Genomic DNA, 19,389 nt, shown 5'->3' with positions numbered 1-19,389 from the left:
ATCAAAATAACCACCTTCAAATATGATCTCATGTTCGACAAGAAAAGGGAAAAAATGAAAATGTTCACTTATCTCACATGGATTCTGTTTCACGTAACTTGCATTAATGGCATAACTCGACCAACAAACATCGTGCTCCAAAATAATGGATATATGAATATCTTAGTCAGTATACATCCAAGTGTGCCAGAGGACAAAAATCTCATCGATGACATCAAAGTAAGTACAAAATTTGGAGCTTTAAACAGTACACTCTATTATACTACGCTAGGGCTCGTTCTATTAATGATGTCTTCCTAGCTAGGCGTCGACACAAACTTCAGATGTAATGTAGGAAATTTTATGGTTATTATGGAGAGCTCCTTGATAAATACAATAAACCCAATAATCCTGCATCTGGCATTTAGGCTGAATTGTTTCGTCAGGCATGAATCGATCTGGTTGTATCTCGTGATTTTTAGCATCCTAGTAGCAGACCATGCTTACTCTTTTCGAAACACCTGATGGTACTTCTCCGTACTACCTTTACTACCGATTTTGCCGTTCTTTAGACGAGATTTCTGATTGAAGTCTTTTTGTACTGAAGTTTCATCGATTATTGCTGAGCATGTCACATAATGCTATTAGGTATAACACGTGATAAAAAAATGCATATACCTTAGGGAGCTCACTTTCCCATTCCAATCGAAAAATGGCACGATCTTTGCTTGAACTGTAAAAATTATTTATGACACTTGTAGCTAAGAGACTATTAATTATCCACCATAAAATATCTGAAGCTAAAATGGATGCATACAATTTCCAGGATATGTTTAAAGAAGGTTCCAGTTATTTATATGAAGCAACTGAAAAAAGAGCCTATTTCAAGGACGTCACCATACTTGTACCAGCATCTTGGTCTCTGACATCAGACACAGCTTCAGAAGTGTACGATAATGCTGACATAGAATTCACTACTAGTACATATTTAACTAGTGGACACACTCGACAAACAAGAAGTTATAGTGGTTGTGGATCTCCAGGAATCAGAATTCATTTTGCTCCGGAACTTTTTGACACAAATAGATCTAAGGTTTACGATATCGATACTATTGGACCTAGGGGTATGTTACATTATATTGTAGATTTCATAAATGAAAATTTTGGATCTTGTTCTCATCTTAATTCTAAAACATATGTAATGATGATCCAATTTTATAGGGGCAATTGATTGCTTTATTTCTGTGAACGTCCAAGATGTTGGAGGTGTAAAGTTATAAACATTTTTGTAAATCACTCTTAGACACAGTTTCGCCATATGACTACTTAACGATGGACTAGATTTCCAAACAAAAAGACGGTATGTACTTGTTAGCATTCCATCTGCTTATCTGTGATTTGTTCACTGTCATGCAAAATTTTCTATACCGGTACCATCAATTTTACAACTCTCCACTATTGCAGGTAGACTCTTAGTTCATGAGTGGGCACATTTTAGATGGGGTGTTTATGATGAATATGCTAAAGATGGTGAACAACAGTTTTACGATTCTCCTAAGACTGGCAAAGTAGTGGGTGTGGCATGTAATAGTAATATAAGAGGTATCAACTACCGATTAGAGAATGGTCAACTGGTATTTTGTAGAAATGTAGATCCAGCTACCGGACGATTCCCTGACGAGTGTCGGTATTTACCATACAATCGAAGGAACACCAGAGTATCAGCTTCCATCATGCACAGAGTTTATGTGCCAAGTGTAAGTATTAATTAAATTTACAATTTTCGAGTTAACTACGACTACGACATATCACAAGTCGTAAAAACAAATTATATATGTGTGTTATACAGTGTGTTCTTGACACCTTGAAACCTTTCTGATCACAAAAAAAGATTGCCAAGCAATAAAAAAAAACAAGACAATTCAGTTAATCAAAAAGATATCTGTCATGATATGTGATGTCGGTGTACATAATATATACATTTCAGATCAAATATTTTTGTAACGACGATGACTTGGATTCCAAGAGAATCCACAATTACGAAGCACCAAATAAACAGAATAGATTGTGTGGCCAGAGAAGCACGTGGTCAGTTATACAAGACAGTCCAGATTTTAAAAATAACAACAATCCACCTAGAGATATACCTGATACAACTCCTACATTCAAAGTGGTAAAAGCGGCTAAAACCAGGAGAGTTGTTCTTGCATTAGATACTTCTGGGAGTATGATGGTAGGTCTTCTTATTTGCTTAATTTCTGATTACGTCTATAATAATCTTCAAATTAGGTCCACTATAATGCATCTTCATAACACCACTTGAATTACCAGTTGGAGATTTTCCGAAATGTATTTCAAAATCGAAATTTGTCTCTGACGCCCACTGAATTTGGAAAAAGATAAACATCTAGTTGATGGTTTTTCAACATTTTCCTTTCTATTACGTCTTTCAAGATGGATCGACTGCATTACCCCCCTTGTCCTAAAAATCCATTTCAAAATCTTTTAGAATGATGACGCATCCAACAGATTGCGCCAAGCTACAGCAGACTATATCCATAATGGTATTAGTGAAGATACAGAAGTTGGAATCGTGTCCTTCAATCATAAAGCTAAAATCATACATCCCATGACAACTATATCATCTACTGAAGACAGAGAGCGGATCAAGAGAAGTTTACCACAAAAATCTGGCGGTGCCACAAGTTTTGGTAATGGTTTGAAAAAGGCGATTGAGGTATATGGTTTTTAAAATACTTAATAAAGTTTCGAGTTCTGAAGAATTATACAGGACAGGGGCCCTAAAATGCACTGATACTTTTATTTTTCAGCTTCTAACAAAAAATGGGCAAAACGCTACAGGAGCAGAAGTAATCATTCTATCCGATGGTAAAGAAACGTCTCATCCAAAAATTAATGATGTTGCGGATCAGATCCAATCATCTGGTGCGATAGTAAACATCTTTGCATTCAATCAAGAGACTGACGAAAATCTTTCAGATACTGCTCATTCTTCTGGTAAGTATATTTTAGTTGATATTCCACCATCGTAGAGATTACTATCATTTGGCAATTCATATTTCAAACAATATCATTTTAATGTTTTATTACGTCTTGTAGGTGGACGGTTTTATTTCGACAATGATCAAGACAAATCAACAACTTTCAGTGATGCATTATTTAAATTGAGGAGAGATCCATCACTGAATAGACACGAATCTTCTATTTTGGTAAGTTCTCATTTTTGTTTGTCAAAGGAGTTCTTAACGCAAGAGTAAGATCTGAATTATTTCTCGAAGAAACTAGTCCAGAAAACCAGAAGGATATAAACTTCGGATAAGAAATGGTGATAACAGAAGCTTTGAGTGTTTTCGATTCATAAACACAGACTAACCAACCTATTTGAGTCCCTTTATCATCTCAGTATTTATTATCTTGTATCATGATGTATGCTGCCCAAAAAGGGCGAACAATACCATAAATATCTATCTATCTATCAGTATGTAGTAACCATACCGCAGTTGAGAGGAGTGCATAATATACACGCTATCGTATTTCAAATTCTTAATAATCATTTCAGATGAAAAGTGACTCAGCAGTAATATGGAAGGGTAAAGAACTATTAGGTAGCGCCTTTGTAGATGCAGATATTGGTAGAAACACCATTTTCACTGTATTGTATACCACTGAGGAACCTTTAATATCAATCACCTCACCAACTGGTCGAGTTTATAATAGCAGGTATCCGGAATATAAAATTGATCATTCTTTTAATACAGTACGGATTGAAATACCCGAAATAGCTGAGGTAAGTTGACCAAGATAATCCAGAAGTCAGAACAGCCATGCGAACCAGTTTTAGTAGCTATCCTATGTACAATGCTCGACAATTTGTAAAATTGAAAACTAATTCAATTCAATTGTCAGTGGAAAAACTTATGCCTTACAGATAGGGGAGTGGAAGTACAGTGTCAAAGTCAAAGATAAATATCCACAGAAGGTTACTATCTCAATCACAAGTAAACCACTAGATGATCAACGACATCCCATCTTTATTGATGGTGGGTTATCTTCTGTATCAATGACAACATTTGGAAAAGTGATGATCTGGGCGGAAGTTGGTAAAGGTTCTCATCCAGTTTTAGGAATGGAAGTAACGGCCATTATAGATAGACCATTTGCTGCTCCAACTCGACTTACTCTGAATGACAACGGTGCAGGTAAGCTGATTTCTATGCAATACTAGGACAACATTTTGATGGAAATCCAATACATAATTGTCCTGTTAGGAACTTAAGTCATTTCCCAGTAAAAGGTCTACTATGTTGTGCTAGCGCTCTGTAACATACAGCGTTACGAAAGCAGAGGATTTCCCACTTGTAAATGGGTACGAAAAAGATAGATTTTCCCATGAAGCAGGTGGTCGCTGTAGGGCATCCTTTCAAAACATTGCTGTTTCTATATACTACATGTATCCTAACAGAACACAGTAGTACTATATGTTTGTACTTCAGATTGTCGATTTTGTTTCAAGGTGCTGATATCACAAAAGATGATGGAGTTTATAGTAGATATTTTACACAGTTCAGTGGATATGGTAGATATAGTGTTAAAATAGAAGTCAAAGATCGGAATGGGAGGGTACATCTAAAGAAGACAGTTCTTACGAAATTGGATTATCCTGTTATAGATGTTGAATCTGGAGTGATCAGTAAGTAATGAGATATTGTAGTATTTACCAGTACACCATATCGTAAAAAAATTACTATGGAACACATCGATGAAAAGAGCTCAAAAGACTTTCGAAAACTTTCACTAGTTTATAAACGGTGGTCAAATTTCCAACATTTGGACAATGATGGACAGACAATCAAACTTAGTGGAATGTGAAGTATAACACATAGTATTTCTACTTGCTTCTATAGAAAATATGCAAACATATTCTATTATAGTGCCAGTAACAGACAATCACAAAGTTTTATCTATAGAGCTTCCAAGATCTTTGGGACATAAAATTCATCATCCGGACAACCAAAAGTGGGTGTGATAGACAACATGTTCGGAGGTCTAGCAACATGAACAACGGCTTATCAATATTGGATACTGTAGTGTCCTCATCTGATTATATGTCAACTTTATTATATTTTACAGTAAGAGAGAAAAGAGAAACACATCTAGAAGAATTTCAAACCCGTGTCAGTCGTAGTACCATTGCTGGTAACTTCCTTCACAAGACACGAAACATCACATTAGCACCATTAACACGAGAAGAACTAGATATTGATCTTATATCTCCTGTTAGAATCACTGATTTAGCAGTGATGAAGACATCACACCAAGATAAAACTGTGGTATTACAATGGACAGCGCCTGGTGACGATCTGGATAGTGACACAGGTAAAATGTAAAAGATTCACATTTATCACAATATATTGGGTCGGCGCTGGATTTATTGGGTCGATAAATTGGGTCGAATAGACTAATATTTTAAACTTTACCTTGCAGATTTCTGAACAATTTTTACGCGCCAAAACACATGGAAGACTTATCTCCCCTGAAAGTTTAGACAACAATGGGCAATCAGGGCTTTTACAAGAGAAGTTTTCGTCGTTAATATCAAACGTTCTTAACATCAATCTTACAGATTTGAGTCTATTTTCAGCATTTAAATACGATATTCTTATGGCAAATAATGCTGAAGATATGTTGAAGAAAGAAAAGAGTTCTAGAATACTATCGCAAGAAGATGTTATGCATGGCAATCTAATGGCACCACAAGAAGCAGGAATTCCAGAAACTTTCATACTGAAGATACCTTTGACACCAGGATTGAACACATCATTTGTGTTCTCTGTCCGTGCTGTAGATGAGCAAGGGAATATGGGTGAAAACTCAAACTTTGTGACGATAGGATTTGGCTATGTACCAGATTTTACACATAGTGGTTACCAACCAATCGAAGTTGTTACTCAAGATCCTTATGAACCCTCAACCACTGATATTAATGTTCTTGTTGGGATCGTAGGCAGTCTTGCAGCAGCTATATTATTCACTATAATATTGTCATTGTTCTTACACAAATTTGTTGGAAATGATAAGAATATTCTACATCATAACTTAAAGACAGGAAGTGTTGTGTAGCAAAATCTTGAGGCCAATGTGACTTTCTCCTTTGCAAGCATTCTGTGATAATTGACCATACAATACTACAAGTCTTAAACCTGAATAAAAAGTGAGTGTTTCTCTCTTGCTGTTTTTTGTGTGTTGCTACAGCAGCAATTGCTAACCTGATGTTAAAACAATGTTCAGTTCAGTCCTAGCTTCACAATTTATGGTAACCAATCATACAAACTGTTAAATGTTAGTTGAAATACAAATGGTGATATTTCACAAGCACATGACAAAATTTGTATTGAACACAGCAATTGATTGGTTGATTGATAGATTTTGTAGAGCCTTAGAAGTAATTAGATTATAAGTAAAACATCCTTAGAACAAACACAAAAAGAAATTGTTTAAGAAGGGCTTGATACCAGTGTATACAATTGAAAAGCATTATACAGGATATATAAAAAAGATTTTTTTAAATTGTTTATTCAAAGTTTTTATTCCATATTTTTCTATTAGTTTACATCCACCAATGCTTATAGATAGATATAATACTATAAATAGATCATTAATTAATAATATCAATTTAAAACAATAATTAGGAGGAATGTCATGAAACAATATAACAAGAAAAAAACAATACAAGATCTTTTAACAAGAATTTTAAAGGAGTAAAGACATTTAATTATTGGCTTTAAAAATTAATAGAACTCCATCATAATCAGGATCACTGAACACAATGAAAGTCTGTGTTAATCTATAAAACATAAGATTTTTCAGACCATTCTCACTATCTTAAAAAGTTTCTAAAATTGATGTAAATGATTTTAAATCGAAATTTCAACTGTCATTTTTAAAGTCCTTACTTCAGCTAATCAAGCTGTAAGTGGATATGAACATTTTTCAGGATAGATCAATGCTAAAATCCTATCTAAAATCCAGATGGTAGACAGGATCCTTGAGAGCTGAAGTTTTTATCCTTGTAAAATTTCATTATTTCCTTCTGAGGCCATTATATTTGATTTTTGATAGTAGATAAGCACATTAAACTTTCATTTAAAAGAGTGGTTTTGGAATCTAAAATCAAGCTCTACCAGCTGTTTAAGCTAATAATTAATAAGTGTTAATCCCTTTATTTCAACCATACCATATAAAACAACATGAAACAGAAAACAAACCTTTCATCATTCATTCATAATTATGCCTGTCATAAAGAAAAAAAATTGCACATTTATAATACTTAACAATATATTGTAACAACAAAGGCAAGGTGAGCAGCTTCTACCAAGGGGAATGCTAAATCCAAACATACTACCAGATCATATACCCCAAAAAATATCGTATACATTCAGGGTCACAGTAACACTATGGGTGGACTTGAACTAAGCCTTATCTGCCACAAAAAAAAAAACAACATTCAACTGAGGTTTTCATTATATTAAATGCAAATAAATAATAATTGCTTTATAATATCATAATTCAATTGTATAAATACTAACAAAACACACATAAAAAAGAAAACAGGAACTATTAAGGTAACTAAATGTAATATCCTAGTCAAACATTATTATTAGAAATCAATATGGAAATTCATATACCCCTTATTGTATTTAGTAGTAATTAGTATTCTGTTCCTTAGGTTAGGACAATACAAAACACATCACAATCTTCTATAAAGGATGTTTCATACAGCAAAACATGAATGTGTTTGATACAAATGGCTGACCATCTCATTGTCAAATTCCATCAGTTTCATGATATAGATTATGAAAATAATCTGATATCTATATTGTCTTACTCTTACTCATTCTCTGATTGTTTTAATTAGAAGAAATCCAAAGTTAAGATTTTACTTTGGAAATATGCCTGACGATTGCACAGTATAAAACTCAGAGTAACAACATGTTTCAAGTTCTGTTTTAATATTTCTATAATTAGTTCTATGAAGATTTCAAATACATGTGAGCTAATATATAAGTTACGAGACAAACTCCTTTTAAGGGAAAATTTTACATCTCTGATAATGATCAGTTCAGATTATAACAATTGAAATCAATATTCAAAATATCTGGATTTCACAAAAGAACTTGAGCAAACTAACAGACTTTCTTTATCTACAGATAGCTCACAACCATGGCATTTAGATCACTTATGGTAGACTTAGAGGGATTGTAAAGAGGTTTTCTTATTTCTTTATGTCTATAAGGGGCACTGGTAGCATCTATTTTCTATCAGACGTCTGTGGTTCTTGCAATTCCACCAAAGCTGAGTGTTTGATGACGTCACAAATCGCAAAGGACCTTATGTGATAAAGTATATTTTTGCAATTTGTTACAGGAATCACTGACTGGAATGGTAAAATATTTTGAAAATCTCTTCCAAATCCCTTTAAGGTGGACTCAAGTCAACATGATTCAAAGCATTGCATCTTGCAGATGAAAAGAAATAGTAAGGTCAACTAGGAGTATTAATTTTTGAAATTGAAAGAAGAACGCCACCAACAGTGCAGTGCTCGGGAAACCATGCAGCTATTTGATTATCCAATTGCTAACTGTCTTTGCAAATTAGTTGTGTCATTTGACCTGAGCCATCCTTTAATGTAAATATAATATTTGTTCCAATGAAAATATTGTCATGCTACTATAGGATAAATAGCCAAAGACTAACATATATTTACTGTGATTGCTATATTAGTATTATAATCAATAATAATGGGATTTCAGTTATCCTTCAAAGCCATTTCTAACCAATCATCCTCGACAGAATCAGATTCATCTGTATCACCAGCATGTAACAATTTTACATACCGTATCCTTTCCTTCTTTGGTATACATTTGGAAATAATAGAGAATATAATAAACCATATACCAACCAATACACTTGCTGCTTGATACAGAATAGCATACCCAAATATGTCATAAATTAGTCCAGAAATAAGGCATCCAAGGGTGAACCCAACACCAAAATATATAGAAGATAATATGGATCTAATGCTCCGATCTATCATAGCACCCACATTAAAGTCATCATAACTAAGCACAGCAAACCACATAGCAGTATGTGTAAAGGCATGTAAAAGTTCAGCAGGCATAACAGCCCAAGGTGTGGGCAGGAAGGAGTAATACAACACACGCATAGACAGAAAAAATAGAGCTAAGGACACAACACCAGCATTTCCCATTTTCTTGACCATCTTCTGACTGATCATCAACATGGGAATTTCTGCAAAGGCACCAATACTGACACACATACCCATATTGAGTTCTCCTCCTCCAAGGTCTTCAATCACCCAGAATAGAAAGTTATGATAAGATGAATACACCAAACCCATTATTAATAGAGTTAAGATGTATAAGAATGCTTGACAATCACAACATATAATCTTCAATCCTTGCACAACCTTTGAATTGAATTCTTGTTTCTGAGGAGGTGGTATAGGATAGAAGAAGGCTACAACAAATGTGATAGCTAAGAATCCACCAAACATATAGAAGTGTAGAAGGAAATGGTTAATATACAGTGGAAGCATGCAGTCTGTATAATGCACTAATAAAGATATGCCTATAGGAAAAAAAACAAAGGCAAAGTTCCCACCTAAGCGTTGTTTTCCATATTTCTCCAAATCATCAATTCGATCCAGAAAATCAAACCATGAATCATCAGCAACCTTTTCAATAGCACAACTCAATAATTCCCCGATAATAATCACTAATAATACTAAAAGGAACAGTTGAATCTTTTCACTATCCATATTAGTCCATAGACTCTCACTGCGTTTCATGGCATCATCCCATGAAGATTTGATGCTTCTCTTTACACGATGATTAGCTTGAGTTTGAGATTCTTGCTTAACCTGAGCTTGAGATTCTTCCTTGAGCATATCCCAGATAACATCAATTTCCTCTGGTGAGACATTCAATTCAGGAGCTTTGAGGCGTATTAAGTCATAAAGTTCCCCACTTGTCGTGTTCAAGTTCAACAAATCATCATATGTTAATTGCATCTCGTTTATGACCTCTTGAGCAACTTGTAAAAGCTGATCCTGGCTTGGAGTAGAAGGCTCATTGATTGGTGGAATGACTGTTCCGATTGTGGTTTTCATGCTAAGAGTTGTTGGAAGCTCTGTGGTTGGAAGGTTTGTAGTTGTGGAAGGCACATTTGTTGACATTGAAATTGTTGAAGTAGATTCTGGAAATTCTGAAGCAAGTTTTGGATTTGTTGAAGTATTTTCTGGAATTGCTGAAGTATATTGAGGATTTGCAGGAATTTTATCATTGGATTTGGAACTATCTGAACCGAACAATGGTTTTAAATAAGAGGGAAGAACTAATCTGTTTGATGAGTCAAGACTATTGTTACACATATCATAATTTGATGTGTGTTGGTAAACAACTGTCAAAGATAAATAAGAGGCAGCAAACATAAGCACAGAAAACATCAACACAAAGCGTCTTTTATTGTACGAAATGGCACATCTTGCCCACAGTGGTGCCCACACAAATCCTGTTATAGTTTTAAAGGCAATAATTATACCAGTTTCTGTGGCTGTCATTCCAAGTCTTCTTAAAAACACTGTTAGAAAGGGCAGAAGACATGCTTTACTTGCAGCAAAGAAGAAGTGGAATAAGTTACAGATTAGTACAGCTTTGTTAATATTGACTGAAGGATCTGCCGCTCCAGTTCTCTTACGAGAAAACAACACATCTGTATCTGTCTTCATCTTGAACTATTGTTGGTCATGAGATTTTATAATGAATTGTTTCAAATAATTATAACCTGTAAAATATGAAAAAAAGTTGTATCACCAGATCTTAAATTCTGGTTGGAAACTTCTAAAATCAATAGCATTTTAAGGGACATCATTATCTGTAAATTGGCCCTTAATAATATTACAGGTAAGGCGCTTTGTAAAGGCTCAAAGTTAACCTCCAGAATATACATAACTTAATCACTTTCCCAACCTACCAGACTGTCCCATTAAGTCTTATAAGGTGCCAAAATCATGCAATCATGTTGTTAATTTGGGGTATTATAAAGAATCTTTCATTTTAAAATCAATTCTATCAAGCAGTGGAATTAGAGCTTTGGAAATCACAGACACCAAGTCCGAAAAATTTTAGTTCTATCCGCCTAAAGGTCTAATATCTCCAAAAAGTGTGGATGTAGATTACAATTTACGTTTATCAGTATTTACATTGTAATAAATCTCTAAGTCAATTGCTTTAAGGGATAATAAAACCATAACAAGGGGTATCTTACAAATAATCCCAACTTCTTAACTTTACGCAACTTTTTATTTACAATCTGTTGCTCATTATGACTCGTATATGGTTGTCGTAATATGGTATTCGTGGACGGTAATATTTTCATAATTTTAACTTTAACATAAATGAATGCAGGTTTAAGCATGAAACAAAATGGAAAATCAATATTGACACCTTCAAAACTTCAGTAAATCGACAAATAAAAAGATTGCTAAAAACTGTCGACAATTACGACATTAAAGACTCGTCAGTGACATTATTGCCAGCGTGTAAATACCTGAAAATGGCTACCGCGTCATCTGCTAACGAAAACAAACTAGGGTCAGGCAAAACAGAGTCAGTGGCAGATAGCAAAATGGTTGATAACGAGTCAAAAGAAAAAGTGAGTTCTGAAGGAGCGAAGAAAATGGATGCCACACCCAGTCTTGGAGGAGTGGAAGAGAAATTTAATCAGGTATTGATTTGTCAATTTAACATTTTTTTTGAAAAAAGTTAGGTGTTGAAATATTCAGTAATTTCAGGTGAGAAATTATATCATCACAAATAGTCAGAACATTGATGTAGGGGCAATGATGATATGATTATATCTTTTGATTATTATGGACTTATTTCTAACAGTTTACTAAATACTAATAACCTTGCAATCTTGCTCAACAGGGACATTAATTACACCTGGATACACCTGTCCTTGTTTTCTTTATTATTTATATGTGACTTACCTTCCCTAAAATCAGTAGCGTAGGTCTCTAAACTCAGTCTGTGCACAACAAGTTAAATTCTGAAGTTAGTCTCTCCAATTTGTAACTTAGGCCTATAAGCTTAACTATTTTGACAAGTAGACCTACAAGCATTTGATCTGTCAGTTGTGTAGAGTAATACTTGATCATTAAAGGTTAAAAAATACAGCAGTCTTGACATCCTGTGATTGAAAACATTATGCAATACCAGTACCTTGCCTCAAAGTGCAAATCCATATTCTCTTGAGACCACATATTAGGCCAAGTAAATAAATATAATATGCATACAAACATATATTTCTTCGCTGAAAAAATATTAATATCGATTTTCGCATCATTAAATTTGAACGATAAAATGAACAAATAAAAATGCTTGATACAAAGTATGTTCACAACTATCAAATTCAAGCTGTAACCACTTATGTAAAGTAGAATGATTGAGAAATGATTCCAAGTTGATAATGTAACTGTAGAAATGAATAGGAGCTTAAAATTTCTTATCAGGCCAAACTGAAATTTCTCATATATATATTATCAACCTGTATGATTTTATTGAATATATATATGCCATTAGATGAGGATTATTGATTTATTTGTAGTAAAATAAATAGCAAAGCTATCAGCTATCAATGGTGGAATATTCAATCTGTTGTGATCAAACATAAAACTTAGTTTGTGAGAGAATTAGTTGTCTAAATAATTGCTTTACAGAGAAAAATTTCATCTTCGTATAGCGACTATTTTTTAGTGAGGTTCTAGTTGGTTCTTAACATGACGCATTTGCATGATTACTTTGAGCAAATGGCGGCTGTGGGTTCAATTCTCTATTGGCGATTGATAGTCCAGTTTCCTTGAATAAGTCATCTTCACTGTAAATGGGTCAAATAATCAGGAAAAAATATAGTTGTTTCTTTCTTTCTTATTAAATACTAACATACTAACTAACTAACATACATACTGACTACAGCTGTCACTAGATTCATTAGTATGACTTATTTTGCATAAACTATAGGCCTACAGTGCTATGTATAGGACTAGGCCTACTTATTTTGGGGTAATTATCCAGGCTTTTATTAACATTCTACCATGTTGATATGAAAAAATAGATAAGGAGATTGACATGGACACTTGGTGAATTAAATACTCAGAACTGTTTATATTGGTGATCAAATTAAGTCAATATAATTGCATTTGTACAAAGATGCCTTACTGGTTAAAATAAAACAGGTTACAGTAATCTATGTATCATAGCTACAGACAGTTTCCTTAAGGGTTCATCAATTGATATGCAATGCTTGAGTGCAATTTATTTTAAATTGTAAGAATGGCTTGCTCTAATAATCACAGTAAAGGAGGTTAAAATATTTTAAATATATTTGGTATATAAACTCTTTTTGTTAATTATGAAATGAGTTTTTTCCCCAAATTCAAAGATTTTAACTAGATTAAATTATGTTTTATAGCTATGAAAGAGTTACGAACGACTCTCTCTTCTATAAATGAAGTAAGAAAAAGGCATCAGAAATCAATATATTTGTTAACTTTAAAGCTGAAAAATTTGAATAATTAATGTTGCCAAATTTATTTTTGAGACAAATTTTTAATTACCTTCCTTTGTTGATGTCTTACTGTAATTCAAAACCTGATTTGACTATAAAGATATACAGTAAGATAAAGTCATAAAGTTGATTTAGACCTATTTGGTACCTTTATGACTTGCAAAGTTATGTTTCTTCCATTCTAGTATTTGGTCAGTCCTATGTTAGCAGAAATGGAGAAAAATGTACAGAAAAGCACAGAGATATTGGATAGAATAAATGCGTAAGTGTAGCAATTTCAGTCCTTTTACTTTTGTTTAAAAATGACTACCCAGCCCAGCATATCTTAATTCAGTGCGGTTATTTATCTTCTGTCCCAAAAGATACTTAAAGAGGTTTTCTAGCCTTTTTTTATGTGTATCAGGGACACCTTTGACTTCTATTTGTTACATTCCAATTCTTCGTCCAATGGCTGTTGTTCCTACAATTCCAGAAAGAATTACTGGGAAATAATGTAGCAAGCGCAAGAGAATTCGTAACCATTATACCATCAGACCACAATAACAAAATAATATGTTATCTCCCTTTAAAAGATGGTGGCATTTCTTACTGAAAATTGACGATTCATTCACATTTTGCTTTACTGTGGCCTTATATAATTCTTTACTGTGTCTTACATTGCTAAGATTTAACGGAATGGAAGAGTTGTATGATTTTTGTGCAAATGTGAAATATCCCCTGAAAAACTGAAGAAAAATTTGTCTTGCAGCTGTTATTCTATAAGTATCCTACATACTAACTTTACTACTTCATGTAAGAATATATGAATTTGACTAGTATCAGTAAGAATATTTGACTTGTTTATTTTGAAGACAAATGGAAGAAGAAAGAAAGAACAGAATAAGACAGAGTTTAACAGCACATATACCTGAAGCCTTAAAAGGAAGGTTAGTTGGCAGTTTTCCTCTTACAGGAATGATAATTACAGTATTTGAATATTGATACCAAAATACTCCTTCAAAGATTTGATTCCAGTTATCAACTATTGAACTTTTATTTAGGTTTCTTATTGATGACATAATCTTCTATTTGAACATATATAAATCCAATTTTCATTTGAGTAAATTTTTGTCTTTTCTTCCATATTTATTTGCCAAAGCTTGTCAAATTATCTTAACATATAAATCCAATTTATATTTGAGTAAAATGTTTGTGCCAAGTACATTTTCTAAAAACATTCAAATTTTCCTAATCAAATTTATTAATAGATTGGTTCAAAGAAATATTGGGCAGTTTCAGAAAAAGTTCATCAAACTTTTTTAATGGCATGGCCAATCATTTAATAAACTTGTTGTTTATTTAAACAGTGGACAGAAAATAGAAAATATAATGCAGACTATAGAAGAATTGATAGTTTATGATGATATTGGTGAAGAAACAGAAGATAAACAACATGAACGGTAAAATTATTTAAAACATTACTAATATATTCTTGACAGTAAAGTAATTGTAGAGGTTATCAACCAATTTTTATTTAAAGGTCCTGTCAGATTATGCCAAAGTCATTCAAAGAGATTTTTTGTATCTTGGAATGTGAAGTCAAGTTATTTGAAGCTTCTGTTAGCATACCTTCTTATTATCACAAATTCCATCCAAGCTATCATTTTTTTGAGATAGTGATAGTCAAGTATTTCATAATAACAGGAACGTGTCATGTATCATTTTTTCCAGTCTCTCACAACGGTCTTTCTCATGTCTAATTTGACTTTTTTGCCTTTCAGACAACAAGCAAGAATAATGAAGTTAACAAACCATGGCCAAGCTTCAGTATTAGCACACAGTATAGTAGCCTATGTTTCTACATTAGATGAAGAACATTTAAAGAAATTTTCATCCAAAATCACATCAGATTGTGAACTGTGGTTGTCTAGATTATTTAGGTAAGAGCAAACTATCTTTACTGCACATGGCACAATATTGTGAGAAGATATTGATAGACTTGATAATGAGTGAGACTGGAAGTGTAGCTTAGTAGTCGAAACAGTACATGGTAAATTTCCAACAGGTTATTCATGACAGGTAGAGGGCTGACATTAAATATGTGTGCAATTGTTTGGACTAAGTTTGGCAGCATCTAAACTGAACTATGATAGATGATAATAGACATTGTTTAATGCAGCTGCTTCATTTTCTTGACTTTTTTCAGGTTTCCAGATTCATCAGCAGTATATCATGAAGATGAGAAAGAAGGTTTAGTGAAAGTTTGTCGATTGGCTTTGTATCAGAAATTCCCTAAATACGCTACAGAAGGTTATGATGCCCTATACTCCAGACCTCCTGTTATATATTTAAGTTCTGCTGCTAAACCAGGCCTAGGACATTATCTCTGTTTACAGGTAAGTTCAATCTGGCAATGCATCTGCCAACAGCAGGTAGTCCAGAATTATTTGAAAACATTTACAGTTGGTTAGCTAAAATGATATGGAATTTAACATGCTTGAAATGCGAATGAATTGGTGATCATTAATCAGTTTTATTAGAAAATATAAAATATTGCAAAATTCAATCAAATTAAGAAACTTCTGTACTTTCAGCTTGGTTTACCTCTATCTTGTATATGTACAGTACCATGTAATACTATGTTTGGAGGCACCAGTAAAATGGTAAGTAGGCTTATTTTCTGAAATTTGTGCCAACATACTATATTGTCTTAGTTTAATAATGTTATGTTCATTGAGCTGGATTACTTTCCTCATGGGATCAAATATTGGAAATATGATACATGTTTTCAAAGAAGAGTGAGTACTTGATAAGAGATTAACTGAATACATTTATTGAATTAGAGTTTATTTCAATGATAGACCTTCCTTAAAATAAAAATAAGACCAACTCCTCGATATGTTCATTTTTTTCTATTGTACATAAAATAATACAAACTTGACTTATATACAATGCTTTTAATTGGTCCATAATTACAGGATGTTTCTATGTTAGAAAAGCTGATACAAGATGATATTTCAGCTGCTAAAAAACCCACTCTATTAATAGGCTATGCAGGTAATAGTTTTACTTCAAACTTTAAATGAATAGTCATATACATTGGCATATATTTCCTACTTTGTACTTGAAAATACAAACCCATTTATTTATTCTTCAGTCTTGTACTGTACAGCATACAGAACTCTAACCCTGACTACTGATACTAATAAACTTTATCTCTATCATGTCAATTTCTTTATTTCAGGAACTCCACAAGTTGGCCATGTTGATAATTTACAGAGATTACAAGATATCTGTAAGAAGAATTCTATATGGTTACATGTAGAAGGGTATGTATTTTATAACATTTGTCTTGTATTATAAGCAATGAATTTGTTGAATTTTTATTGCCAAGGCCAATGTTTGTATTTAAAAAGAAAATCACTGATACACATACAAAGCTTATAATGCCTCTCTTGAATCTATTTATGGCTTAAACAAAATTTGTTACTTCTTTACCCATGAAATTATATGTCATTACAGTTATGGAAACAATCTGTCTTTCCTTAATTCATTTCTAATGTTAAATTTCTTTGTACTTTCAGCAATAATTTAGCCACATTAATGATGTTTTCTGTACCTTCGTCTATAAAATCAGCTAAATCTGGAGATAGTATGACTATAGATTTAGGTAGATGGTTAGGTATACCAGCATTACCTTATTCTGTATCCTTTGCCACTAAACAACAAAAACACAAAATGGAAGTATAACTTTCAAGCCAGTATTTACATTCTTACAGGAAGTGATGAGCTACAAATCATTTATATCATTAATATCTACAGATAACATAACATATTTCAAATGTTACACAATTTATCTCTTTAAGTATATTATTTGATGACTTGATTCCCTTAACATATCTATAGACATTATTTAAAACACCAGATCCAACTTTAGCCCATTGTGCTGGATTAAATCATTTTAATCCTAGATTAAAGTTAAGCTGTTTATCTATCTGGATCTGTTTACAAAGTTTAGGTCATGATGGTATTGTCAGTAGAATTAAAACATCTACACGTTTGGTGAGTTAAATCCTTAACTTCAGTTTTGAGAATCAGACATGGAAAGTCATTTGTATTCAGGGAATTTAAAAGATGAGAAATAGAAATTTCATGTTTTATCAAGAAGCTTTTTCAGGAATGTCATACAAAAATATATTTTAGGCAACACTAAGATTATCATATGAATTGTATTTTATAGGCGAAGAAATTATTTGAACATTTAGATAAAATACCAACCATTAAACAAATAGTAAGTATAAAATTTTGGTCATACAAACTAGTGCATTCAGTTAAATGATTTACATTTTGCAGATGGACTCATTTTTGTGCTTTGTGTTTAAAGAACAGAGACTCACCACCAATATTGCATTCAAAATTTATGTTAGATTTTACCACATTTGATCTGACGGCATGCTCAGGAAATTCCAGTTAGCATCATGTCTTTGATCATAACTCATGAGAGTGGTCTCCCCCTTATAATGCAGTCTTCAGTTGAAACATTTTTCATTATTTTATTTTAGAGTAGAGAAAAGAAAGAAACACAAAGAGATATAACATCATTAGGTGATTTGATATCTAGAGCTATTAATGCATTGGTAGGTACATTTCATTTCACCTTTCACGTTGAACAATGATTTGATTTTTCCTTTAATCGTGACCCCTTGATGGGCAAACACACAAAGGCAATTTCCTATTGAAAAGTTGCGCAATGTGTGGAACATCTACAGTTGGATATCTAGATATTGTAGGCTGGTGTTGCTGTACTGCTATATTGTCTTCAATGATCACTATATCCAAAAAAGGAGAAAAATAGTTAATCTCAATTTCATAAAATAAATTGTCCATCTAATTCTAAATGTATTAATTCTACTCTTATATTATAGTTGGTATTTGAAATAGTAACACCTACAGTTGTATTTAAATATGGTGAAGATACTACTGCTCCAGGTTAGAATAATTTTACAACTTTTTCTTTTCAACACATTTTAAACTGTCCTGAGTAGATGAAGAATCTATCTCATCGTCATAACATTTTAAGAAGAAGTTTATAATTATATATGGAATATAAAATGCTGAGATGATAATAATTTGTATTTTGTAGGAGCTGTGATAGCACCTTATGCTTCTAACAATACAGAGGATACAGAGTCTAATCTTGATGATAATGTACAGTATTACAATGCTTTAAATAATTGGGTAAGAAGATTTTCACAGATTCAATCCTCAATCATATATATTTATTTCATATCACATAGAACTTCAGCTGATTATTTCTGAAGTAGGCATGGTTACTCTGCACAGTAGACTGGATAGCTTTGAGGTTGGGGCTTTGAACCTAGTCAGATATCTACTTCCATATGAGAGCATAAAAATGATGATGTGTACAAAGATATTTGATGACTATAAAATTCTTTCTTTTCTTACATCAAAATGTTTATATCCTCAATAAAACTCAGTATAATAAATAGATCTGTTTCTGAGATTGTACTACATAAAACTCTGTATAACAATATATACTCGTATTTTAGGTTCTATTTCTATATTAATTATTTTTGTATATTTACAGTTAGTTGATACATTACAATGTACCGTGCCTAAAGTACCAATAACATCAGTAGATGTCAATAGAGAGGGTGTCTGTATCAGATATTCACCTTTAGAAACTGCCCAGTGTAAGTTTACCAAAAGATCAAAAAATATTGTTTATAGATTGTGTTATCT

The 19,389-nt window shown here is 32.8% G+C and overlaps 3 protein-coding genes across 3 annotated transcripts in view; 2 read left to right on the top strand and 1 right to left on the bottom strand.

The window, feature by feature from the left end:
• Positions 1-32: 32 nt before the first annotated feature.
• LOTGIDRAFT_229148 (hypothetical protein) lies at positions 33-6,234 on the top strand. Its single transcript, XM_009062046.1, has 12 exons — positions 33-219; positions 806-1,103; positions 1,444-1,736; positions 1,967-2,212; positions 2,489-2,716; positions 2,811-2,997; positions 3,100-3,209; positions 3,560-3,787; positions 3,929-4,199; positions 4,514-4,690; positions 5,131-5,376; positions 5,642-6,234. The coding sequence occupies exons 1-12, from the start codon at positions 55-57 to the stop codon at positions 6,118-6,120; spliced, it is 2,928 nt and encodes a 975-aa protein (XP_009060294.1). The 5' UTR covers positions 33-54; the 3' UTR covers positions 6,121-6,234.
• A 2,572-nt stretch (positions 6,235-8,806) lies between these two features.
• LOTGIDRAFT_106318 (hypothetical protein) lies at positions 8,807-10,807 on the bottom strand (the record flags this gene model as incomplete). The annotated part of the gene is made up of 2 exons (XM_009062045.1): positions 8,807-9,958; positions 10,103-10,807. The coding sequence occupies 2 exons, from the start codon at positions 10,805-10,807 to the stop codon at positions 8,807-8,809; spliced, it is 1,857 nt and encodes a 618-aa protein (XP_009060293.1).
• A 4,601-nt stretch (positions 10,808-15,408) lies between these two features.
• LOTGIDRAFT_52276 (hypothetical protein) overlaps positions 15,409-19,389 on the top strand; it is a gene marked incomplete at both ends in the record, with an annotated part of 7,070 nt that continues 3,089 nt past the window's right edge. The window contains 11 exons of the mRNA XM_009061676.1: positions 15,409-15,566; positions 15,833-16,022; positions 16,221-16,289; positions 16,605-16,683; positions 16,871-16,955; positions 17,211-17,331; positions 17,533-17,688; positions 17,867-17,917; positions 18,552-18,615; positions 18,770-18,864; positions 19,235-19,344. Of these exons, the coding sequence (XP_009059924.1) occupies positions 15,409-15,566; positions 15,833-16,022; positions 16,221-16,289; positions 16,605-16,683; positions 16,871-16,955; positions 17,211-17,331; positions 17,533-17,688; positions 17,867-17,917; positions 18,552-18,615; positions 18,770-18,864; positions 19,235-19,344 (1,178 nt within the window). The remainder of the gene's footprint in view (positions 15,567-15,832; positions 16,023-16,220; positions 16,290-16,604; positions 16,684-16,870; positions 16,956-17,210; positions 17,332-17,532; positions 17,689-17,866; positions 17,918-18,551; positions 18,616-18,769; positions 18,865-19,234; positions 19,345-19,389) is intronic.

This window comes from Lottia gigantea, assembly GCF_000327385.1.
Source record: "Lottia gigantea unplaced genomic scaffold LOTGIsca_5, whole genome shotgun sequence".
Classification (NCBI taxonomy): Eukaryota; Metazoa; Mollusca; class Gastropoda; family Lottiidae; genus Lottia; species Lottia gigantea.
Note: the sequence above shows the minus strand (reverse complement) of the source record. Positions and strands in the feature narration are given on the sequence as shown.